Here is a 26,306-nt window from a genome sequence, read left to right as displayed (position 1 = left end):
TACCAGGTGTCTGCCCTGGCCATGTCTGGGACCTGTCTCTTGAGGCCTGTCCCTCCTTGGCCTACTGGGTTTGTTTAGTTCATGAGAAGGATAAGTCTGCCTTATGCCCTGTGCTAAGAAAGGATCACTGTCATGAGGCCCAGCTCACCTGGCAGGGGCCCAACGTCCTGCAAGCCCTCGCCCTGCCCACTGGACATCAGTCCTTCCTGGCATTGCCATGTCAATGGGGCAGATGATGGGAAGTGTGGCATGCCTGACACTCCTGCCACCTGCCGCTCCCACACCTGGTCCTGGCTCTCTCCCGTTTCTCTGGCTTGTATCCCTAGGGTGTCAGGTCTGAGTCAATCTCAGATCTCATAAAAAGGGATTTGTATGCTTCCTTTACTTTTGCTTTCCAGACCTGGCCTCTTGAGATGGCCGAAGGCAGGGCACTCCCCAGAGAGGTAGGGGGCCTGGCCTGGAGCCTCTGCCCAACTTCCTCCCCGCACATATTCTCAATGGGGTGCTCTGTTTAGGCTTTCTGCATGAGGAGTCACAGTTGGTGGCACAAGGACTCCTGGGTGGCTTAGCAATGCCTGAAGACTCCCCTCCCTCCCTCTCATCCTTCCTTCCTTCTTACATTCCTTCCTTCCTTCCTTCCTTCCTTCCTTCCTTCCTTCCTTCCTTCCTTCCTTCCTTCTTTTCTTCTTTCCTTCTTTCCTTCCTCAAACACGTATTGTCTCCCATGCTGTAGGCCCTGTGCTACTGTGAGGTCATTCAGACTTAGATCCATATAGTCTAGTAAGGGGGGTTAGGAAAAGGCCAGAAATAACCATAACAGGAGGCAGAATAGAATTAGCCTTCAAGAGAGACACACACAGAGCCTAGCTTGTTTAGAGGTAAGGGGCACATATCAGGGTAGGCAATCAAGAAAGACTTCTAAACACAGACCATACAAACTGGCTTTCCAGGCAAGGTAAGATGGCCACAAGTAGAAATGGAGGGCAGGGCCCAATACAGAGGGACCAGAAGCTGTCACGGCACGTTGAGGTGGGAGACTCACCCCAGGAAGGAGCTGAGCTTCACCCTAGAGTTTGGGTGGGGAAGAAGCTGACAAGTCTGGAGAGACTTGTGGGCAACAGACAGCCTAAGGGGAAATGAGGAGGAGGCATAGCTATGAAGGAAGTGGAAGAGGGCAGAAACATGGCAGAGGTGTCAAAGACCTCTTGTTCCTTTTCACAAATTCCTCCCCCTTCCTGCTACTCCCAGCTGCTGGTGAAGATTGGGGTTGGAGGATCTCAACTCACTGACCCCTAAGCTAGGCTCTGCTAAGTCTGGGCTGAGGCCTCCATGCATATTACATGTTAACAGCTGGAGTTCTCCTGAGAGCCTCAGAGTTCCTTGGTTGGGCCTTGGGCATCTAAGGAGTGTGGCTGTCCATTCAGGCAGTGGCCCATTCTGTGTAATGGTAAGTGTGTTCCTGATACCGCTAACCACTTCTAATAAACCCCACGCCAGTGGGCACAGCATGGAGGGGCAATCATCACCTTCCTGGCTCCCTCATGCTGTAGTCAGGATTACAGACACATGAATCAGAGATGGCAGCCTGTAACAAAAGCTTTACCTCCAGCTGTTCCGTTCATTTTCTAAACAACAACAGAACGTCCCCTCCTCCTCGACTCCTCCCATTTGTTCCTCTGTGTGTGAGAATTATTACCAGCAAATGCATTTATCTAAACCTCCCAGATCAGACAGCTTGAAGGAGGGAGGCCAGAAATATCCGCATCACAGGAGGCCACCCTATGTCCCATGTCACTCACTTCTGCCTCTCCTTGCTGCTGGTAACTTCCCACTGAGAAAGGGGATCCCAGGTCCCTCTGTGCCCAGCTGGACATGGTCCATCTCCCCTGCTGGCTCTGTCCCTGACCCTCTTCCAGGGCTGCTCCTGCTCAGGGAGCCCTGGCCCTGTGTGCTGAGGCTTAGCACCAGGCCTCTGGCTCGTAAGTGGGCTACTGCCTTGTACTGTGCTTGCTCCCCACATCATTTCTGCCTCCACTCGAATACTGGAGAGCCTGCCTGGTCCCTGCCTGGTGCCATGGCTGTCCTAAGATCCTTATTGATTGATTGATTCATTGATCGATTGATTTTTTTCATTGAGGTTAAATTCATATAACATAAAACTGACCATTTTAAAGTGAGCAATTCAGTGGCATTTAGCATATTCATATTGTGTTACAACCACTACTGTCTTGTTCCAAAACATTTTCATCACTCCTATAGGAAAACCCCATACCCATTAAGCAGTTACTTTAAATTTTCTTCTCCCCACAGACCCTGGCAACCAGCAGTCTGCTGTCTCTATGGATTTACCTATTCTGGATATTTCATATAATTGGAATCATACAATATGAGACCTTTTGTGTCTGGCTTCTCTCACTTAGCATAATGTTTTCAAGGTTCATCCACATTGTAGCATGTGTTAGAACTTCCTTCTTTTTGTGTTAGAATAATAGCCCATTGTATGTGTGTACCACAATTTGTTCATCCATTCTTCCATTGGTGAATATTTATTTCCATGTTTGGCTATTGTGAATAGTGCTGCTATAAATATGCATGTCCATGTATTTGTTTGAGCAGATTTCATTTCTTTTGGGTATATACCTACAAGTGGAACGACAGGATAAACTCTACACTTAACTTTTTGAGAAACGAGCAAACTGTTTTCCACAGTGGCCGAACCATTTACATTCCCATTAGCATGAGCGTTCCAATTTCTCCACATCCTTGTCCACACTTGTTTTCTGTTTAATACACCATCCTAGTGGATATTAAGTGGTATCTCATTGAGGTTTTGATTAGCACTTTTCTAATGACTAATGATGTTGAACATTGTTCATGTGCTTATTGGCCATTTGTATGTCTTCTCTGGGGAAATGTCTATTCAATTCCTTCATCTACTTTTTTTTAACTGGGTCATTTGTCCCTTTATTGTTGAGTTGTAAGAGTGTTTTATATATTCTGGATACTAGACTCTTATTAGATACATGATTTGCAAACATTTTCTCCCATTCTGTAGGTTGCCTTTTCACTTTCTTGATAACGTCCTTTGATACACAGAGGTTTTAATTCTGAGGAAGTCCAATTTATCTAGTTTTTTCTCTTGTGTTGCCTGTGCTTTGGTGTCATATCCAAGAAATCATTGTCAACCGTGTGGTCATGAAGCTTTATCCCTATGTCTTCTTCTAAGAGCTTTATGGTTTTAGCTCTTATCTTTAGGTCACTGATTGGTTTTGAGTTAATTTTGGTATATGGTGTGAGGTAGGGATTCTTAATTTACTCTTACCTCCTGCTCCCAACCCCACTTCAGCTTGGGGTCCAACCCAGGTCCCTTAGCCTGCTGGCAGTTGTCCCTGATGCCTGCACTGCTGAGTGTTTCTTGCCCTGGATTATCTGTTGGTCTGAGATGCCCCTCCATTCCATCCTAGCCTTCATGATGTGGGTTGCTTGTCTAGACTGCTGCTTCTTGCCCTGGATTGAATTCCATTAGACAGGACTTCCTTTCAGCCAAACTACTAGGTCGTTTCCTCTCTGTTGTAGATGCAACCCAGGCCCTCTTCTTTCCCTGAGACTGAGCTGTCCAGCTATAGCATCAGGCCACACCAGCAGTATCTTGTGACAACATCAAGTTTCATCAGTAAAGTGCATGGAATCTGGAACAGGGGACCAAATGCCAGCTATGCCACATATTACATGTATGACTACAGAGAGTTGCTTAACCTTTTTGTGCCTCAGTTTTTTCATGTATAAAATGGGGAAAATTATTACACCTGCTTCACAGGGTTGGTGTGGCAATAGAGTTAATACATTAAAAAGGTTAAGAGTGCCTCCAACACATGGTAACTCCAACATTCTGTGATTGTTAAAAATGTCTAAAAATACCACTGGTCCCTGGGAAGGATAATACAACCAACCAGAAGAACATTTCAGCACGCTCATTGTTTTTCTAGGTCCAAGGTTGGGAGGGGCTTACCTATCAGACCAAGGAGAAGAATAAACCTACTCATACCAATGGCTGTGATGAACAACTAGACATAGGAAGGAAGGACAGGAGGAGGGCACAGGGCTCAAAACCAGTCTTGCTGGTTGCAAAATGTTGTTGGTGCCTCCAGGTTAGATAAATCTATAGCAAATGCATGATCTAATAAAAGCAGCAGAAAGTAGGAACTGATTTCGCTGAGTTTTCCTGCGTTGTTCTATTTTTTTCCCCTGATTTGCCCACCATGGAGCTCTGGGGGAACCTTGTTATCCCTGATGTAATCACTACTGGCAGGTTTGTGTCCTGAGGCAGGTTTGTGTACTGAGGCCAGAATCTCAAAGGTTCCCTCAGAGTCCCCCCCTAAAGAAGCCTGGGAAGAGGACCCCTCCCTGTCTCCACCCCCAAGGCTGTGTCCTTTTCAGAGTTTCAGGTATCTCATCCCCAGAGGGAGGTAAGCCACTGGAATTTATTATCTGTCTGAATAGGCTCTGTGCAGTGCACCAAAATAAAATGGAAAAAATAGAGCTGTCTCAGCAAAATCTGCTGAATCAGAATTAACAAGAAAATCTTGTAACTAATGATCAGAAATTAAAATGTACTCAGGAGCTATGGTGTTTAACTGATTAGCAGGGCTGCGGAGTGGTATTGTGCAGGATAATGGAACTGGAACAGCTCATATTCTGCTGTAATGACCAAGGGTGGAAGGTTCCCAAACTTATCTAGACTGGTCCCCAGCAACCTGGAGTGCCACCTCTGCTCAGGGACTTCCTTTTCTCCTCACCCCAGCTCTCTGCTTCTCTCACTGAAGGGGCCTTACCTTTCTAAGCACCTCTCAGCTAACAGTCTTATATCTCATGACGGCCTGGTGGGACACACGAAACAGCTTGTGGTGACCTCCCCCCATTTACACAGATGCACATTGAGGTGCACAGAGGTTGTGCCCGTAAGTGGTAGGGCATGACCCAGGATTCGAGTTTTTGAATTATTGGAATCCCTGTACAAAGGCATCCTTGTAAACACATAATCTCTAGTTTAACTTTTCTATAAACCTAGATTTTCATGTATTGTGTACTTAACGGGCTGTGGACTGCACCACGCTGGCAAATATTGGCACCCGAAGTACAAAAGTATGGTTGTTTTCTATATTTTAAAATGTTTTCTTGCTTGCTTAACTCTAAAAGCACTTAAGTTTTACAAAGTAATTCAGATCTGGGGCTGCACTGAACCGTGAATGTTTTTAGTCTCAGAGCAAATGTCTTAGGAAGTTATGGGGAATGAAAAAGAAGGGTGTAGAAAGAAAAGGGCTTGCAGCCTTGCAATGCCACCTTGTCTTTCAGACAACTCTCGTGGCCACCAAATTATCAGTATCACAATTAGCCACACTTAACTTGCCAGAATAATGAACACCGATGAGGGAGGAGCCTGTCAGTCTGCACGCTGAGGGGGAGACACTGGGTGGTTTGATGTGAGTTTTATTTGCACAAGTCTCCCGGGGAAGACAGAGAGGAGGCTGTTCCTCCCAGGGGAGAGAGCTGCATCCTTCAATTATAGGGACACAGCAGGAGCCTAGAGAAGAAAGCCGTCAGGAGACTCGCCTCCAGTCTTCCTTTCACACTTTAGTCTTGAAGCTGGAGAGAATAATTCTCTTCTTTGCCTCATTTCCAACCTCTCTAAAATGGGAATAATCATGCCTCCCTTCTAGGGTTGTTGAAAAGTCTCAAATACTGTATGTAAATTATATAAGTCTGTAGACATAAAAATGCAGTGCTTCTACTAGAGTAGGAATTCAATGATAACATATCTGGTTATTAGCAAGATTAGCCAGAGTAGCAGTCCCTGTATTGTAACAGCAGGAGGCATTTGCTTAAGCATTTCCTAGGTCTGACTTGGCCCTTCTCTATGACTATACGAAAATGCTCTTCCACTAAAAGTCCTGCTGAACTTCATTTTGGTGTGACACCTCCCTGCCATACCAGTCTGAGATCATCCCTTCCTCCTCAGTGTGGTCTGAATTTCATATTAGACCAAATATTGCAACACCCAATAACACCTTTTCTATTTATAGAATCTGAGGCACAGACCGAGCTGATTGGTACAGACAGAGTGGAGCAAAACATCAGAACTTGGGTGGTAAGTAGTGGGTAAGGGGTTAAAATATGAGTCTTGACAGGGCAAGTGAGTCTATAGAGCCAGCCTGAGACCAGGAGGCCAGTGTGAGGTCAGAGAAGAGCCAGGGGGAGAACCAGTGGTGATGCAAAGTTAAGGTCTGGGGTTTAGGTCTTGTCCAGCCAGGGCAGAGATTCAAATGGGCAGGCAGTTTGCACCGAGGATGTGTGGCCTAGTACATCAGAGTTTCAAATTTAGGCAGTAGGCATTCTCAGACAAGAGTGTGCTGTCAATTAGTAAGTAGGTCACTAGAATCACTTTGGAGATTTTCTGGAAATACAGATTCCCATGCTCCAGCCACTGAGATTCTGATAGAGTAAGTCGGATGCACTGTCAGAGGAGATCATGAGTGTTCTGGCTCTGCAAGTGCATGTGCTTACCAGGTGATGCTTTTCTAAAAAGCCTCCTAATAGCAGCAACTTTGAACTTAATTTAAAAAGTTTTACCAAGAGGCAGGAGGTCTTCAAAGCATGTGAACCAGATGCTCAGAAAGTGTGGTGAGCTTACAAGCACTTTAGGAAGAAAAAGTTTTTAAAAAGAAAGGCACACGCCATTTTGAAGACCAAGAAACCAAGGTCAAATTATATAAAAAGAAAAAGAAAAGCAGTTATTTTCTTTAGACGGTTGCATGTCATCACCAGGATCCCAGGTTCTTCCTTCAGGATGTCCTGCCTCAGATTTCCCCCCTCAGACAGACCCACCAACAGCCATGTCTAAGAGACACAGTAAGTATTCAATCATACATCCTGTTGCCTTAATGCACTTGTAGGTATTTTCCTTGACATTGTAAGAGGAGTCTCAGGCACTAAGCTGAGGCCCATTGAGAGGCTGGTTTTGAGGGAAAGACCACTGTGAGACCATGAGGGTCAAGAGGCATTGGTTTATCAAATGTACTTATTTCTTCTCTTTGATAAAAACATGCTTGCTGAAATTGGTAGCCCCCAGCTCTCTTCCCCTGCCTTATGTCCAGAAAGCCATGCCTGGCTTAAATCTCTCCAGTAGGAAACCAACAGACTGTTTTCTAGAGAAACTAGAAGAACCAAAAGCAAACACCTTCCGATATTGACAACTGAATGAAAGGCCCCAATGAAAAGGCCACATCCCCTTCAATCACCCCGTGGTTCAGCTCACCAAATGGCATGCCCTGCCTCTTCACACAGATTCCCGTTGTTTTAGTTTCTCACAATTAAATATACTCTACATACTTAGGTAACTGGAAATTTGGGGAAAATCCTCCAAACCGAATGATGGAACAAAGCAAACAAACAAATCCACAGGAAACTGAAAAATTCCATAGGTAGCCATCTAATAACTAAAGAACTGGTATAAGACAAGTCTCCAGAAATGCAGGATATAAGAGTCTTCAAATTGATATATGGAACTATCAAAAGACCAGGTATAAAGAGATAGGGGGGGAAAAAGCAAACAAAATAAAGTGGCTTAGGAAAATGACTGCACTGCCATCAGTGGGAGCCCAGGAGCAGAGGGGGAAGCTACGAGGCAAGGAAACAATTTTGGGCATACAAGTAACCACACGTCTCTTGTATTCCTGAATATCTTGTGAGAGAAGCATTGGCTGCCTTTGTTCTAGACTCCCCTCTCAGGTACACATGTGTGGTGAACAGCTTTAGAAGACAGAGATAGTATTTCCCTCCAGAGCCAAAGGCAGGCATGCCCGTTATAAAAGACTTGGGTTCCCTAAGCTCAGGGTTCCTGTCTTGTAACACAACTCATTGTGTGTGTGCAAGTATCACATGGCCTTCTTTATGTCCCCTTATGAGAAATGGGGTTAGAGAAACAGGTGCAAAAATGCTGACATTTTGGCTTATCCCATGGCTGTGAGTATAAACTGTCCTTTGTCTCTGACCCAGGAGCCCTGTATCTTCCACCAGCCTCCACGGTACTGGGCCAGGCCAGCTTGCAGGCTCACGTGTAGGGCAAAACCTCATTCTTCACAGTTCCTTACAGCCATGCCGTCAGAATTCTGAAGGATAATGACTTTCACCTTAGAATTTCATATGTGACCAAAGCAGAAAACAAATGTGAAATAGAATAGAGAGTTTTAAAATTCAAAATTTTTATCTTGACAAACTTAAATTAAAAATTTTTTTACCTGCAGTGAATGCACCCATCCTTAGCAATGGATTCTAGGATGTTGTCTAGAAAAACTAACTAAATTAATTAATTACAAAATGAGAAGGTGTGTGATTCAAAAAAAGAGGAGAAGCAAATTTAGAGTTGGAGAGAAGAAAACTCCCAGGATGTCAGCATGCATTGTGAGAAGTATTATCATAACATGTAGAAAAATTTGGAGAAGAGTTTGAAAGATCCACAGAAAACCAAGGTAATGAAAAAAAAACCAAGCAATTAATAATTCTAGGAAAAACAAAAGATTGTACAAGAAAAGAATGTTTGGTTCATTATTGGCTCATTGTGTAAGTGCTGATGGTTAATTTTGCCAAAAATAATTCTATAAATATGTTACAGGAGTGAAAGGAGAGAGATGTGGGCGTTGGTATAGAAAAACTAAGTCCTTATCTACCATGCACAAAGTCAATAGATAAAACTGATATTTGAAGAAACAGCAGTAGAATTTTAAATTACAGAGGTAATTGCCAGGGGAGAGCCCTAGGAGTGTGAAGGGCGTTATGTCTGGGGAGAGAGAGAGTGCATGTGGAACAGGGGATTTCTGTACGCACACATTACTTCAAACAAGTACTCCTTGATAAAAATAATCAACACATACGAATTCGAGTCTTTAGAAACGACAAAGATAGATTGCACAGCCTTTTAGTTTCCGAACCTTTTTCCAACCAGATTGGGCTAGTCACTATCATCTCAAAACTCCCCCTTTTCTCATCATGAAAAGACAATTTTTAAAATGTGTTCCATTTTGAACTTCTTAGTTATACTATATATCACTTCAGTTTCATGTTGTTCTTGATAAGATTTTTTTGAAGTTAAACTTTCTTGGAAAAAAAAGGAAAGAGAACAGGGGCCTGGGATGTGGAGCCGAAAGATGTGGGTTGCAGCCCCGCCTGCCCCATGACTTGTTGTGAGTCCTTGGGCACGTGACCGCACGGCTCTGAAAGGCAGCTTCCTCCCTGCAGAGAAGGCCCCCACCACCCTCCTCACGGGCAGTTACAGCCGGGCTGGGCCTTCTATTACTGCAGCCTCAGGAGACTGGCTACACGCATGAAGCAGGCATCCACCAAGTATTGATGTGATTAGAGTAAACTGAGTGATTTCTAAAGACATTTTAAAACAGAAGCAAGTGGCTGCTATTATGCAGGTGCAGACCTACCAAAAAGCTGAATTTGGGCTTGAAATGCTGTTTCAAGATTCTGTTCATGGTCAGATTTCATCCTACCATAGAAATGCACAACTGAAGGCAACGCCGTTGGGCTCTTGCAATTAGAAAGAATGGGTAGAGAAGAGGCAGAGGTAATCATACCCGTTTTCCCAGGAATGACTTGGCCTTATTTTATCTTATTTCTTATTTTTTTAAAACCTCACTCAAGGACATGCTTTTTGATTTTTAGAGACGGGAAGGGAGGGAGAGAGAGGGGGAGAGTAACATCAACTGTTTGCCTCTTGTATGCACCCTGACCAGAACTTGAACTCACGGCCTTTCAGTTTACAGGATGATACTCCAACCAACTGAGCCACACCTGCCGGGGAGCCTTTGCTCCCTGATAAAGAATTCGTGTTGGTCCACCCTGGATTCCCAGCAGATGCAGGGACTTAATCTTCAAGCCACACTCCCTCATTGGAGCTCCTGGTTCTGGAGTCTGAACTGTGACCTGTGGTTGGCCCACATCGGCTGGTGTCCACTGTGCCTTCCTCTGGGCTCCCTTCCCCAGGCACTGCCTCGCGGGTTGGCTGTTACCAGAAGCTGAGTTGGTCTGGATGTCTCAAAGCCAACTGTAGCAGGGAGGAAGGTCAGCAGTCACCCCTCTGAGCTATGCCCTGCTATTCTCAGGAGGGCCAGTCCTGCTCAGGGTGGCCGAGTGAACCTGAAGGCAGCGGGAGTGCCCTCAAGGCAGTTCTGAATGCTCTGAAGTTCCTATTAACTGTGTAATGTTAATTCCCCAGGGCTGCAGGGCAGAAGCACCTGATTACCCATCAACAGAAGCTACAGTCTGAGAGTTTTTCATTTGCTCCATGATCCAACAGAAAGAGTTCTTGTAGTTACAATGAACTACAGCCTGTTTGTGCTGCTCAGGTTGCAAGGGCCTATTCTGGAGAGAAAAATGTATATGGCCCCAGCCCGGCTGATTAGACACGAGAGCAAATGAAGGAGCAGTTTAATCTGGAAAATCTAGTTCGGCCCCCTCGGGGTGGTTCAGTTCAACAGGCACCCTGAGCACCAGCCCTGCCAGACGCAGGGGGTCCCACCCTGTGAGCAGCTTGCAAACAAGTGTGGGGGAGGTAGACACACCGACAGAGGAGGTGCAGGTCGTGAAGTTCTAAGTGGGCTCTGCAGAGGGTGCTGTTCCCACAGAACGACACAAAAACCCAAAATGTTCCGTGAGGACAGAGGCTGCCATAGGGACACCCAGCCTCCCAGCACCCCGTCCTGCTGGGAGTCCAGAAAGGGTTTCTTAGGTGATGGCTCAGCTTCCTTCAGTCCCATTTTCTTATCCGACGTCAAAACAAATCCTCGAAAGTACATAAAGATAATACCTTCATTATATCAGTGCCAGGGTTGAGCCAGGTACTCAAAGACAGTGTAGAGAGGCAAATGTGGACTCCTGGGCCTGGAACTCTGCCCTCTCTTCCCCTTGTCCTCTCAGCCTTACAACTCCGCCACCCCTTTCTCTGTAAAGCTGTTCCATCCCCTCTTCTGTGCCCCTTGTACTCGAGTGACCTCTGTCATAGCTGTGGTCACACCCGGCACATCCTCCTTCCCACCTGCTCTCCTCCTCTCCCCGGACTCTGTAATGTAAGATCCAGCTCTCTCCCCCTGCTTGTTGTCCTTGAAGGCAAGGGCTGGTGGCCAGCTCCTGGCATCATGCCTGTCATGTAACAGGTGTCTAGTAAATATGTGTTGCTTAAGGATTTATGCATACAGGTGGGGGGGTGCTGAATCACCATGTACTTTGCGAGGCTACGTGGTCACTGAGAAGAGGCTCTGCCACCCATCAGTGGGGCCACCATGACCAGTAATTTATTTAACTTCTCTGAGACTCACACTCCTCATTTGTAAAATCATGAGGATAACAGCTACCTCTTTGGAAAGCTGTTAGCACTCAATGAAATGGTGACTGTAAAGCACATAAACATATAGCTGGCACATAAGAGTGGCTCACTAAATGCTAGTTCCCTCCCTCCCTTCCTTACCTAACAAATGGCTACCGAGTGAACGAATTTGAACATCGATGTGGCCAACCAGTGGTTAAAGATGTAGAACTACTTGATTTGAAAAGCCAGACCCATAGGGAGTTTTGCACCAGGGACTTCCCTCTATTTGTGGCAAGAACACACATTCATTATTCCAACCTCAACGTGAGAAGCAGTGTAGGCTAGTGGTTATGAACCCAGAACTCAGGAGTAAACTTCTTAGACTTGAATCTCGCTTCCAGTATCAGTTAGGTGACTTTGGGCAAGTTACATAACCTTCTTGGCCCTCAAGCGGCTCATCTGAAAGATGGAGGGAACAGTAGTAGTTGTTATTATGTTGCTATTATTTTCATGAGGATTGACTAAGTTAAATTCTTTAAAGCTGTTAGAACAATACCAAGTATAGGGAAGCGCAGTGTAAGTGGTTGCTAAGCTACTGTTCTTCTTTTGCATGTGTCTAAAATGTTTTATGATTAAATAATTATCAGGTACTCAAATAGAACAATTAAACGTGGGACCTTGAAGACGCTTGCTAGGTAGACAGAGCAGGATACGTTTGCTCCGTCTCCTCTCCTCCCACACCCACCACCACGATCTCCCGTAACCACGGTCTACTTTCTACTCTGACTGATGGTGACAGGGTCCCAGCCTCACAGTCTTTCCTGGACATGGCCTCTGACAGGCCCCTCTTCCCAGAACCCCACCTCCAAACCACCTTACTCTCCACGCCTCGCTACCCCTTCCACCTTCCCCTTCTCAGAATCTGGTCAGTGTTACTTCCTTGCTCCAGCACCTTTGGTGGCTCACAACTACTTACTCAGTTAAGTTCAGAGTCTTCTGCCTGGCATTCAAAACCCCCTCTTTGGCCTTACCTGACCTCCGTTCTCCTTCATTTCTTTTACACCTCAGGCTGGCTGACCTGTTCCACGTCCGCTGAGAAAGGCCAGTCCTTCCCTGTTTCTCTGCCTTTGCTTAGGCTGTCATCACCTAGGATTTGTCCCCATCTCCACCCTTCTGAAGTCTAGCTTATACCTCAAGTTCATCTCACATGAGGTCTTTTCTTCCTTTGAACCTCAGAGTTCTTTATTTGAACTTTTTTTTCTGACAAGACATCTGGCTTTGGGATCTTAACATCCTGTCTGCTTTCTCAGGACCATGTGTCCTATAAAGCCACCCCTGGTTTAGTGAGATAGATGAGACCCTACTCCTTGAGCCCTAGCGAAAGGCAGGTGGAAGCCCCGACCCTGGGCACAGGCACCCCAGACAAACACGGTGTTCTGACAGCTTCCAAGAGGAGCTCCAAAAGTGAAAATCATGCAGGTGCCAGGCTGCTGAGGAGCTAAAAGGGGCTGAATTCAGGCATGAGAGCTGAACTCAGAGGTGATTCAAACAGAGGGTAAGAGGCTGAGCTGGAGACTTTCCTGGGTACTGGGGTGTGATGCAACCATCCCTGTGAGTGAAGAGGGCGCTTCTGGGGTGCGGGGCCAGACTGGACTGTCTCTGCCAGGCCTCTGTGACTAGCATGCATGTCCTGTTTCTGTCTATGACACCAGTGACATTGTGCATGGCGTGGCTTCCCCAGAGCACACACAGGGGCAAGCACACGGGTGGCAGACCCCATCAGTGAGCACGGGCAGGGAATGAACACAAAGGCTGAGGAAGCACCCAGTGGGCAAGTGGCGGAGAAATGCAGGCAATGAAGGGCCAAAACCAGCCGGAAGGCTGCCATTTCCCTCGCTGTCCTGCATGGCTCCCCTCTGCTTCCTCCTCCCCTGGCTCATCGCCAATTCAGAACCAAAGAGCAGGGCTGCAGGGGGCTTGAGTCCTCCACTACCCAGGGCAGCCCCTCTGGGGAGTCTCAGGCCCCCGCCTGACCTCTAAATAACCCCTGAGGATGGAGGGTCAGTCCTCAACATTCCCAGTCCCTGCCCTCTGCTCTGGAAACAGATGTTTGAACCTCACACACACACAAACACACATACAAAATACAATGATGACATTTTTAGACATAATATGTGCTTGGCTCTGTGCTGAGAAAGTCACATGAATCATTTCATTTAATTCCACACTAAAATTATGAGATTATTAAAATTTAGAAAGGAGGAAATTAAGTTCAGAGAGGTTAAGTAATTTGCCTCTAGCCACACAGCGCGGAACTGGGGGAGCCAGGATCTGGACCTAAATCCATGGGACTAAGCACATTAGAGGAGCAGGTTGGTCAAAGAAAAAGGGGGGACCAGGCTCAAGGAAAGGTTTTTCTTCTGTACATCAGGGTAGGAGAAATTGGGATACTATTCCAGAAGGCTTCCAACTCCCTGCTGACAGAGGAAAAATGATATTTTCAGTACAGGCAGGGGAGGATTTTGGGCCTGGGTGGCCTGAAGGAGTCCCCTCACTGTGGGGACAGGCCTGGGCATCCCTGAGCTGAAGGACAGGCCTGCACAACAGATTAAAAGACCCAGCGGAGCTGGCTGCCCCATGATCTTACACCTTGGTGCTGTGGCTGGACACAGCTTTGGAAAAGAGCTTTGTTTCTCCCACCGGAATTTAGCCCCCGGCTGTCAGCTCACCTGGTCACCATGAAGCACCCTGCAGACTCAAATGGGGATAGGAACCCATTATCTTTCCTCCATCCCAGGAATGCGTGAAGCCCCACAGGGAAGTCACTTTGTCTTCCCAAGAGATTGGAGGCACAGTGCACACCCGCAGTCCATCAGCTTGCCCTGGCATCTGCAATGGCAGCCCTTCACCCCAGCATTGCAGCCGGCCCAGGGGCGGGGCTGTGCGCCTGGAGGCTGGAATTTCTCAGAAGGCCACCCAGCGCGACTTCCACAGGGGCGCACATCGCTCCCGGCTGTGCTGGACAGTGAGTTATTGCAGCCTGTTATCTTCAGCAGCAGGTGGAGGCATCCTGGGCTCCTTCCTGCAGAGCGAAGCCAGGTAATATTTACTGGCTCAAATGAATAAGGTAACCAGCCCTGTCACAGCACAGAGGATGCATCTCTCACCCAAGGGTTTTGGTTTTTTTTTTGCCTCCTTTCTTTCTTCATTATGTTTGTAATTTTGTTTTATTATTTCCCATTGGAAAGCTGTGAAATGAAAATGATGCAATCTACTGCTGTGAAATAATGTCGTGCTCGAGTCCTTTTCCAATAAGCCCCGAGGTTTGCACTGTGATGGCTTCATTAAATTAGCCGGCTCCATGGCAAATGAAAAAGCGCTCGGAGCTTTGGATTTTGTTAATCTGGGTTGGGCTGTCTGAGACCTAACTAAGACCACCAGGGAGCTCAGGAGGTTGGCTCTGCAGGCTGGGGAGAAGAGGCCTCCACCCACTGCCGTTTGCAGTCCCAGAGGCCACCATGTGTGCACAGCTGCTGGACCTCTGCGGTGACCTGCAAACCTTCACTGTGCTCCCCAGCATGCCGGATGCTGCCCTAGGTGTTGTCACGTGCCAAAGGAACAAAGAGGTCTCTCTGGGGACACAGTGGACAACGGGCTCAGAGTATGGAGGGGGGGAAGGGAGGGGGTTTAACTCTACTGCAGGTTCGACTATGGTGGATCGCAGGTGGAAGGTGAGCGCCTCCATGAGGCCAGCCAGGACTCAGGTTGCCAGGTGCCAGGGTATCTGCCCGAGATGCTTGCAGATGAGATGTGAATGCACCGCCATCCCTCAGAGTTTATGAAAACAGATTCTCTCTTGCTGGGTTCCGCTGCAGTATTAAAGATTTCCATTACTGATAGTTCTTTCCAGTTAGCACTTTCAGTATTAAACTCTGTCATTACAAAGTAAAATATGCATGATCTCTAAATCTATGTGTATTATAACGAGGTTTCATTGTTATAAATTTGTCTTCTCGGTCCTCCATTTCTGCTTTTGCTGTCTTTTTAAAACTGTAATGTCTGATAGCTGTAGCCAGGGGGTAATTAGGAAATGGTACTAAAGAATCACAGGCTTATTCTCTCACTTATTCATGGAGATGTGTTGGGTGTCTATACTAAGATATGGGCCCACAGCAGGTGGGAGAGACAGTGGTGACAGCCAATTACAGCACTAAGGAATTTTGGTCTGAGCTGACATGGAAGTTGTCAGCTCCCCCCACCACACAAATATTGGATAAAATGTAATAAAGCAACTTGACATCACAGCTGCATGCGGAAGGATGGAAGGAAAAAATCCTGATTCCAAAAACAAGAGGGAATTCAAAGCAAGTGGGGAGTGAGAGCCGATGGGGAGTTGTAACCAGATGTGTGCGATCTGGGCTGGGCTTCTAGCACCCGCGGCAGAGGCAGACACTGAAGACCAGCCCGACAGGTGGCTGGGACCAGAGGTGGGACCCAACATAGGGCTGGGTGCTTAGCAGGGCCAGACAATCCTCATCTGGCTGGGTGAGTGGCAATGGCATGAAAGCAAGAACACGAGTTGGGTAGAAAAAGATCACCTGCAAAAGATCAAAATCCAAACTTGTGCCAAGCATAGATGCGGGGTCTAAATTTCTATCATCGCCCCACAGCATGGGAACCACAAATGGGGAAATTAATATACAAATTGGTTTGAAATCAATGGAACCCAACAGAGACAGACTCGAACCTTTTCTGAGGCATGCCTCCATAACCAGGGGAAATAACTACTGCGGAAGAGGAGCTCAGACACAGAAATTACACGGCACACAAGAAAACAAAGGGGGCGAGTCTCAGATTCAATATGGCACCTAGCCCCGCCACCCATCCATGCTGGCCCCAGAATTACCTAAAGACTCCCATTTCCACCCATCCATTCAACATCTTCATCACTCCAAATCTCATCCAGACACTAGAGTGTCTGAGGCCTCTGCCTCTCTCCTTTCCATGTATGTACACTCACATATAGGTATAAATTTCCTTTCACGTAACTTGTACACCACACCATTAAGATACATAGAACTGATACCGTTCCCATCAGTTCCCACCAGCCAGTTGTGCTCCCAGGTGAGGGGGTTTCTGCCACACCTGGCCACCTCTTCACCTCGCAGGTGGTGAGACCGCTCCAGGGTGGTGGCTCTTTAAGCTCTGTTTGGAGTCTAAGTCTTATGAGCCCTAGAAACATGAAGAGTACAGGTTCTTTCTGGTTTCACAGGTCAATGTCATTTGAAAGACTTTCACTTTCACCCACAGCTACGGGAGGCCTCCTGAGCTACTTCTTCTAGGCTATGGAAATTCAAACTCAATGATCAGGGTTGACTCAGGACATTAATTCATCATCTATCAGAGAAACCCTGACCACCAGGTCACACTCACTTGGCTGTGCATGTGCAGGTCACAGGCATCCCACACTGGAGCAGGTCGCTGTCCTATCAGGGTATCATTAGCTTTGTCTTGGATTGGTTGAGGGTTCAAATTGCTACTGTTTTTGCTTTTAAATCACAAATTATTCTTGCTTCAGCTTCATCATCACTAGCTTAGTGGACAGAGGGCATGTGGATAACTACACAGTTGTAGTGACTTCTGTTTGCATCATCAGTGTTTTTAACCTGTATTTTCCACTAGGGAGGCCTTAGGATACATGCCCCTGTACCTGAAATGAATATAATGCTACAGGTCAATTGCACTTCAATAAATGTAAGAAAAGATGCACACCCAGCAGCTCACATGCCAACCATCCATATCTCCACTCGCAGGTTACCCTCCACATCCTTCACAGCCCCAAGTCCTGCTCTAGTAAGTGGGAGGTGGTGGGATGGGTGTTTGTTCTCCTGACACATGGAAAGCAGCCAAGATTTTTAAAAAGGCCCCCTGGGGCAGAGGCATCCACTCCTTTTCCATTTCCTCAGATGTTCGAGACAGACCTACAGCCACCTACACGTTATGACTTTTTGGGGTAGTAAAATGTAAGTAAAGTCACTTTGTCTTGGGTGAGGATAGTTGTTCCAATCACCCATTTAGGAAAACATTCACTGAGCGCTTGATGTGCCTGGCCCAGTGCTGGCAACAAAGCAAGACAAGAGACAGCTTTCCTGTCTCCACAGAGGGAGACAAGGGCACCGGTGGGGACAAGGCCAGCTCCGTTAGTTTAGTTTATTTTAGTGCAGTGCCTGGTTCCCCTGCTTAGGGAAAAGGGCACTGATGACCCTTATGTTCTTTCTTCTTAGCAAGACTGGCTTAAAGTCTGTGGACACACAGCTTAAGGAGACATGAGAACGTCTCCTTCAGATGTCTTTATTCCATGGCCTCCCCTTCTTTTCACAGTGGGGACTGAAATAGTTCCCAAAGAGCCAGATCATAACTAAGGTGAGAGGAGGACCGTGTGACCAATACAGCCACATCAGCAGTTGGCCACAATCATGCATTTTATTGGGTTGGCCAAAAAGTTCGTTTGTTTTTTTACATACGATGGCTCTAGTAGTGCTTAGTTGTCTTGAATTTCATTCAAAACAATTTTGTTAGATTGTATGGTGACAATACAATGTATGGTGTCATATCAGTATGCATTTTTAAAAAAACACCAAAATTGGTGAATTTTTGTGTACTCATTTCAATACTGAAGATGGAAGAAAATATACAATGTTTTCTGCATATTATGCTTTATTTCAAGAAAGGTCAAAATGCAACTGAAATGCAAAAAAACAGATTTGTGCAGTGTACAGAGAAGTTGCTGTGGCTGATTGAATGTGTCAAAAGTGGTTTGCAAAATTTCGTGCTGGAGATTTCTTGCTGGATGATGCTCCACGGTCGGATAGACCAGTTGAAATTGATAGCAATTAAATCAAGACATTAATTGAGAACAATCAATGTTATATAACGCAGGGGATAGCCGACATACTCAAAATATCCAAGTCAATAAAGTTATTGGTGAAAATGAAAAATATCTTTTACTTTACAGAAAAAACTAAATGGACTTTTTGGCCAACCCAATATACTGTGAGCCTACACAGCTGCCGGCCAGTGACGACTTTCTGGATGAAGGGGAGACGGACACCTGTCCAGGATATCACAGCTGTTGTGGTGGATGGATTCTAAAAGGGCCCCAGGGATCCCTACCTCCCGGCATCAGCTCTCTTGTGTAACCCTCTGCCCTTGAGTGTGGGCTGGGCCTACTGACTTGCTTCTATTGAGTAGAATGTGGGAAAAATGATGGGGAAGAACTTGTGAGATGAGGTTATAAAAGATCTGGGGCTTCCTGGCTTGCTTGCTCTGGTGAAGCAGGCTGCTGCATTGAAGAGACCTATGTAGCAAGGAATAGGGGCAAGCTTCTGGACCACAGCCCCCGAGGAACCAAATCCTGCCAACCACCGCTGAGTGAACTTGGAATAGATCCCCCCGCCCCCACTGCAGCTTGAGATGGCTGCAGCCCAGCCAACTTCTGGATCGTAGCCTCGTAATTAGCCCTGGAGCAGGGCACCCAGTGAGGCTGCACCTCGATTCTTGCCCCATAGAAATCAAGAGATAATAAAAGTGTGTTGCTTTAAGTGGCTAAGCTTTGCAGTACTTTGTTACTTCGCAATAGGTAACTAAGACCGTAACTAATCCATATGTGGTAAACTTACCTTGGCTGAGAATGCACAGACAGGTTTGGGGAACTTTTGAACAATACAGATTGGTTCTTCTCTTAAACTCTACTTATGAATGGACACCCACTGGACCTAGAACACGTGGGGAATTGATGATGGTAAGAAATGCTTTACATTAGTGGCTGCTGACAATAGGGCCATAAGGGCCCACAGAGCCACCCATCTAGGGCAGTAACTCGAAGCAGGGAGGGGCGTTGAAATCAGCTGAGGAGCCTGGACCCCACCCTGGACCCACTGAAGCGGGGTCTCCACAGGCAGAAGCCAGAGCCCCCCGAACAGGTACAATTCCCCGGATGACACACACAGACTGTATGCCAGGGTAAGGACCACTGATGAGCACATACTCTCCAAGTTGACAAAATAGGAAATGAAGGGCCAGAGACATGACAGGTCTAAGGTCACACAGCATATCAGTGGCAGCCAAGGTCTCCCACCTCCCTGTTCTCTGCTTTGTCCAACCACCACAAGGTCCCACAGCCCCCAGGCACCCACTCAGTGGAAAACTCAGCCCAGTTCTGAGCTAATGCAAGTAGAAACAAGGTAAGAGATACACAGAAAACTTCTTAAGTTTCTTTATTTGTTCAGAAAACAACTAACCTCCACTCTTCAACTTTCAATTCAGCCCTGGCCTAGTGAGTGACTTTTCTCTCCAGCCTCTCGTTTAGGCAAGGGAAAAACATGAACACTTCCCGTTAGATCTGTCTCCAGACACAAATCAGGAGCAGATCGGGCCAGAACTGGAGCTTCACAGCATTGAGAAGAGGCGGGGTCTGCCTGGGAGCTCCACTTGGCTTGTAACTTTTCCTCCATCCTCCCTGAGACAGCCGCTCCTGCCCTGGGTGGCTCTGCCTCCATCTCCCAGGTCAGGGCATCTGTAACAGTCACAGGCGGCTTGGAGCCTGATTTCCAGTCTGCTTTCCTCCGGAGAAGTGCCGCCCCACAGTCCCCGCTGGTTCCGGTATGGGTCCTCACGAGCTCACCATGTCCCAGTGCTGGCTCATCAGTGAGGACTCACACGGGTTGACCACGATTTCCCTGTCGTTCTCAGTGCCATCACCAAACATGTCTGTGTCTAGGCAGAGGTGAGATGCCATGTGCTCAATGCGGGAGCCAGTCTTGGTCCATTGCTGAGAAGACGGAGAGGAGAAAGGATGAACCGGATTCTCTGGCTAAGGCCGGGTCCTAGCAATAACATCACGGGGTCCGGCGGAATCAGAAACGTTTAACCACATGACTAGAGTCAGTCCCCTTGAGACGTGACTTCACGGTCTCATGGAGAAATAAAACTGCAACTAATTGCTCTACCAGGTATTGTTGTTTTTCTTTTTTTAATCAGACTTAAAAAAAAGTAAAAGCAAAATCAATATGTTTGCTAGGAAAACTCATTAGAAGGGAATAACCTTCCAAGCAGTAGGCCAGAAAATGTGAAGCGAGTTAGTCACAGAAGCAACCAAAGAAATGATCCACACTCAGTGTCTGCATGGTCGCGAAGGGTGGGAGTGGGCTGGGGGATGGCGACGCAAGAGGGGTGGGGGTGGGTGGGCCTCCTGGGCAGCATGTAAACCTCTGCTCCTGCAAAGTGCTTCAGCACATGGGGGGCCCAAGTGGAGAGTGGAAGGAGGGTCTCATGCTGCTGCTCCCCAGAGGTCACCTTGCATGACAAGCAGGGTGGGAATGGACATGTGTGGGGAAATCACCACTGACCACGGGCTATGGGCCATGTCAGTTAGTTTCTCTAAACAGCTACCCCGTGTGGTTGAGCATCATGGACTCCATTTCCTACAAGAAGGAGCTGAAGCTCAGAGAGATCCAAACAGCCAGTGAGACATAAACAGGCATTTGAGTCTCAGTTTCCCTAATGCCAGTAAGCAACCGGCAGGGAATTGAGCGGAGCCAGTACCTTGCTGCTAGAGGAGTGGAACATGTGGTGTGCCCAGAGTACTACGAGCTTGGTGGATATGCTGCCAGAGCCCAAGGCTCCTGAAGGCAAAGGTTTGAGCCTTGCTCAGCCTTGTGGTCCCAAGGCTTTATCCCAGTCCTTTCCTGCTCTGGGATCCCAGGTGCGACCCAGGGCAAGACATGATAGTACAAGATACACATACACGCTGGGGTCCAACAAAGTCAGTACCCACGGAGGGTATCAGAGGCAGCACTCCGCCCGTGTCCTAACCGTAAGGACCTCTCTCTTTCTTACCAACACTCCTCTTCTATAGTTTCTCTCTTTTCCTGCATATGGGACTCAGACCTACACAGGCCACCACATTATTGAAGGCAGCCACGCCCCAGGGCAGACCCAGTGCACTCACCTGCTTGTCATCTCCATTCTTGCAAAGGACAAGAACCACCGGGGCGCCAGGGAAAAAGGTGATGACTGACAGGCACAGCTCCTCCTGGAGGATCTGCTGGGTGTATGTGAAGGCCCAGACCTGGAGGGGCAGAGGCCAGGAAGGGTCACATTAGGGTCCTTGGAAGAAGCCACCACTGGTGAGCACTACTGTGCCCACGTGAGATAACATAACACAGCTCGGTAAAAAGCACTGGGGACGGGGCTGACAGAAATCAATTGTCAACAAGGTCGCCTTAGAAAATGCTACTGAGGAGCCCGCAGGTCACACTCCAACTGCAGTCTCTGTCCCCACACCCCACGAGGGGGACTGGCCTGGGTCATGCAGGCCACCTCTGGGGGGAGCTGAGCAATACCCCTGCCAAGCTGCAGGGTCTCCGATTTGTTTTGGTAGGTTTCTGTTCTCCACACTTGACGTTTCCAGCAGCTACCTGGTAGGTCGCACCCTTCAGCTGTTTTTAGAATATCCCTTCTTCTGTGAAAAGGAGTCTAAATCGGTACTGTGAGAACATGAGAGTTATGACAAGAGGCAGATGGAGGGACAAAGTGTCCCGAGGGAGCTAGTGGAAGAGGAGTGTAGCAGGAACGAGGACAGGCATGAGAACTACAATTATTCTGGCGGGCGCATGCACACCAGCACTCCCGGCAGAATAGATCCCTTGGCCCCCGAGCTCCTGCAGGGAGAGAAGCTGAGAAGCTGGATGGACAAGCAGAGTTCTGACGACAAAGGGAAAGGGGCTTCCTGTGAGGTTCATTAGGAATCATGTTCCTCAGTATTTCCTCCAAAGTGCCAGAATCAGAGCGCAACTAACTGCTGAAAAAGCCACATACTTTCTAGTTCTTTCATCAAGGGGTGAAAGTACTGCTATAATAATATCAAAATGTGAACCTCCCAGGGGTTTTGCCCAGACCGAAAAATGGGGAGATTTGCCCTTTGCTGTTATCACAGGGGAAAAAAAGGATGATCCCTTCACCTCCACTTCACCCCTGCCAACCAGCTGACCCTCAGCCTCTAGACCAGGCCCCTGAACAACTGCTTCTCCTTGGCCAAAGAATGAAAAAAAGGGTCCGTTAGCTGGCCAGCCTGCACACTAGGACCCTGTGCCTCATAAGCTGATAGTGTTTACCCGCCTCTTGCTCTCTACCTTCCCTAGCTCACGGCAGCCACCTCCTGACCCTGGTCCTCTCCTGACCTCCACTGTCTGTTAACATCGTCAATGTCCTTCTGTGACTTGGCTTGTTCCTCGCCCTTCCCACAGGTGGTCCTTCTGCTGTCCCCGCAGGACCACCTGGATGCTGACTTCTGCCTCTCCTGATCTGGGACCTTCCTCTGTCTCTCACACCTGGATGGGGCTGCCAGCCCAGTGGGAGCCTCTGTCCCCTGGGATTGGGGTATGCCTATGGGTTCTCTTGTCCCTTCTAAAGTTGCTGGTGTTGGGAGAAGACCTAGACCAGAAAGTGAATGGAAATATGGATGAAAAAAGACAGGCCATGACTTGAGAAAACTTGGGGCCAGGGGTTCTTATACTCTTCCATCTACTTCCAGATCTACATATGTTTGAATTTTTTTATAGTAAAACCTTGTGAGATGTACTCCTTGGGACAGATCAAGTTCTGCTCTGGCCTGTGTATGTCACCATTCTGCACATACCCTGCCTTCCTCCAGAATGAGCTAAAAGGGAAAAGACGTCTGATGCAGAGAGGCGATGCAAAGACAGGATGAGACGGCTAATAATGGCTAGTACTTCTGGAGCCCTTACTGTGTGCCAGGACTGCTCTGGGAGCTTTACACAGGTTAATTTGATCTTCATGAGAATCCTATTAGATAGCTATTATTATCCCCATTTTACAGATGGTAGAAGTAAGGCTCAGAGAGGGTATCCAGAGTCATGTCCTAGTAAGTGGCCCCTGCACATACTCTTTCCATCAGCTCTGCTATTGCTGCTGCTGCTGCCGGAGTCATGGCTGGTTCTAGAACCCTTTTATTCATTTAATTATGGAACATGTCTGTCCCTGAGATCCTCTCCCAGGTTGTAAATATTAAAACTATAAATCAACTCCACTTTGACAGAAGAGAGCTGGCAAGAAATTCTTCTTCTTGGCCACTTCCCAATGGCAACCCCTATGAGGAGGGAAACAAAGGTCACACCCCATTGTTGGGACTGGAGAGGAGACAGACCAGAGAGTAGGCCCCTTCCCTATCATTGGTGGGAACCAGGCATGTAGGAGTGGAGGCCACACTCGGGGGACTCCACACCAGAGCAGGGGACTCACAGAGCTCTGGCTTCCAGCCTGGACAGCCCCACTTTTCTTTCCGCCCCTGGCTCTGTCCCCCATGGTGAACTCCATGCCTGCATGTCCATGCTTGGTCATTCCCCTCTACATGGTCCCCCTTGGGTCTGGTGGTGTGTGCTAGGGACACACCCCACCTCGGGAGGGGCAACCCAGAGGTGAGACATCCACACACGTCCTGAAATCAGACTTGGGCTACGTGGGTGAGGAATTCGGGATCCTAGATGTCTAGGGTTTATCACAAAGGGGGGAGAAGGGTCTGGATTTTGTGCGGAGAATTCCCTGCTCTGTTGCGAAAGGAGGCAAAGGCCCATGGCCCAGCTTCGAGGGCAAGGCTGCCAGGGAGCCAGGGACCCAGGCCCACCTACAACCGTCCTCAACTTCAGACTCCGGCCATTGTCTGGAAAGGAGGCCAAGCACACAGTCACTGAGGGGGAAGGGAGGTAGTGTCATCCCTTTGTCCCATTACTCCTCCCCGCCTCCCCCAGTGAATGGTGGTGGCAGTGAACCCAGTAAGCTGGCAGTGAACGGTGCCTCAGCAATTTACCATTCGCCCTGCAATTATCTTACCCCCACCTTAACCTGGCTTTCTACTTTCACACGAAAAGCATTGACTGGCTCAACAACAACAAAAACTTTAAAAATATATCATAGTTTCTGATTTTCAACTGGTGTGTCACAAGAATTCTTAAGACATGCAATACCTGACTACTTAGTCAAGGGCACTGACCTCTTTTCCCTTAAATTGTCAAATTAAAAAAAATGACAACAGCCATCACAACAGTAGCCATCCGGTGTGAATGCTCTGTCTTCAACCACAGAGTCACATCTTATTGGTCACCGCATAATTACGCTGCATCTGATTGGTTAATTCTTGGTACCAGTAATCCTTGTATAAAAGTATGGGCACCTGATTTCTTAAAAAGTCACTTCGGAGCAAAAAGGATAGGTAATAACTATAATTTTTGTAAATTAATCAAAATTATACCTATTTTTTGGTGTGTTGCAGAATTTGAGTAATTACTTTGTGCCGTGAGATGAAAAAAACTGAAAAAATGCCGACCTAGTGGCTTTGAAAACTGTAAGTGCTGGGGATGATGGTGTTGGGGGCGTGTGGAGAGGGAGATTCTTTGACATCTGACCCACCCCCTCCACAAGTGCCTTTCAGGAAGGAATACACAGGATACACCCCTGAGGCTGGTGTCTGAGGAAACCATCCCAAGACCCCCAAGGGTCTTGCACAGATAGGGATCGAAGCCTTTTCACTAAGTGGATTTTCAATTAGCTGGCACTTTACGGGCATTGAAATAATTCGGCCTCTCAATTTCCCAGAGGAGCACTGCCTGATGGCCACATCTGCTAGAGAGGAGGCTGGGGAGCAGAACACAGGCGGCAGCACAGGAGCAAGGGAGGGGCTTTCCAACTCCCACCCTGTAGCCTGCCAGGCTTCCTCAGAATGGCCAGTGATGAATGGGTTTATTAAACAAATCCCGGAGTCAGAAATGGATTCAGGAGGGCAGCAGTGGTTGCTCAGACTGGCCTGGACCCAGGTGGTAAGCATTGGGCCCCTGCTGATGGTCCCACCTGGGGGACCAGCTAATTCAGACCCCCCCTCCCCCCCCCCCCCCCGCCGCCAGCCCATGGCACACAGCCACATACCCATGGAAGGAAACCCAGAGGCCATCTTGGAGGTGATGTGGGTGGCCTTGCCTCCTTTGGTAAGGGGCTGGGGAGGAGGGGGCTTTCTGCTGGAAGAGGGGAGCTGGTGATGGAGCAGGATGGTCCAGGATGGACAGCCCCAAGGCCCTCTGCGCTTGGAGGAAGTCCCTGTAGACAGCCACTGCAGTGGGAGAAGAGACTGCCTGGTAGCAGGGACAGCAGACTTCTCTCTAGGAGATGTCCAACTAGCCACAGCTGTGAAAGCTGGGATGAAACAGGCCACAGCATCCCGCCCAGGGCCTATGGTCTTGCACTGGTTGGAGAAGCACATCAGAGATTTCCTCGAGAGGAGATAAGTGAAGGAGCAAAGTTCTGAGAGGGGTATGCGTGAAGATGAGTTGGGGGCCTGGGCACAGTGGCTGAACTTAGAATGGTCCAGGGGCCCCTCTAGGAGGCCAGAAGTAAGTGGTCTGGGGCCACAGTTCTCAAAGGGGAGATTTTGCCCCTGTCCACCTTCCCCGAAGTCATTTGGTTTTGGAGACATTTTTTGATCTTTATGACTAGTTCGGGGGTGGTTACTGGCACCTAGTGGGTAGGGCCAGGGATGCTGCTAACCTTCCTACAATGCACAGTACTGTTCCCATAACAAAGACTTATCTGGCACAAAGGATCAGTAGCGCTGAGGTTGAGAAACCCTCCCCTAATCTTAAGGGCTCGGTCTCTGGAGACAGCGGGTCTGTGCCTGCACCCTGTTCTGGTATTACTCATAACCTGGGAAGCACTGGCCAACGTGTCTAGGCCTCATCTACTCCATCTGTGAGATGGGAGTAATAACGGGACATAGTTTAGGGGGTTGTTTGAAGAATACAGTGATGCATGTGAACACACTTAGCCCGGTGCCTGGCCCCTGGCACAGAGTCTCTGGGAACAGTGCTTTTAATGA

At 47.9% G+C, this 26,306-nt stretch overlaps 1 protein-coding gene across 2 annotated transcripts in view; it reads right to left on the bottom strand.

The window, feature by feature from the left end:
- Positions 1 to 19,625: 19,625 nt before the first annotated feature.
- GALNT14 (polypeptide N-acetylgalactosaminyltransferase 14) overlaps positions 19,626 to 26,306 on the bottom strand; it is a 188,827-nt gene continuing 182,146 nt past the window's right edge. The window contains exons 14-15 of one of the 2 annotated variants that reach the window (XM_024553028.3): positions 21,375 to 21,494; positions 19,626 to 20,195 (exon numbers count right to left, since the gene is read on the bottom strand). In XM_024553028.3, coding sequence (XP_024408796.2) covers positions 20,037 to 20,195; positions 21,375 to 21,494 — 279 coding nt within the window. In that variant the 3' untranslated portion in view covers positions 19,626 to 20,036. Of the gene's footprint in view, positions 20,251 to 21,374; positions 21,495 to 26,306 lie in introns of both variants that reach the window. The other variant, XM_071221632.1, reaches the window with a different exon arrangement.

This window comes from Desmodus rotundus, chromosome 5 (genome assembly GCF_022682495.2).
Source record: "Desmodus rotundus isolate HL8 chromosome 5, HLdesRot8A.1, whole genome shotgun sequence".
Classification (NCBI taxonomy): Eukaryota; Metazoa; Chordata; class Mammalia; order Chiroptera; family Phyllostomidae; genus Desmodus; species Desmodus rotundus.
This window is presented reverse-complemented; position numbering and strand designations above follow the sequence as displayed.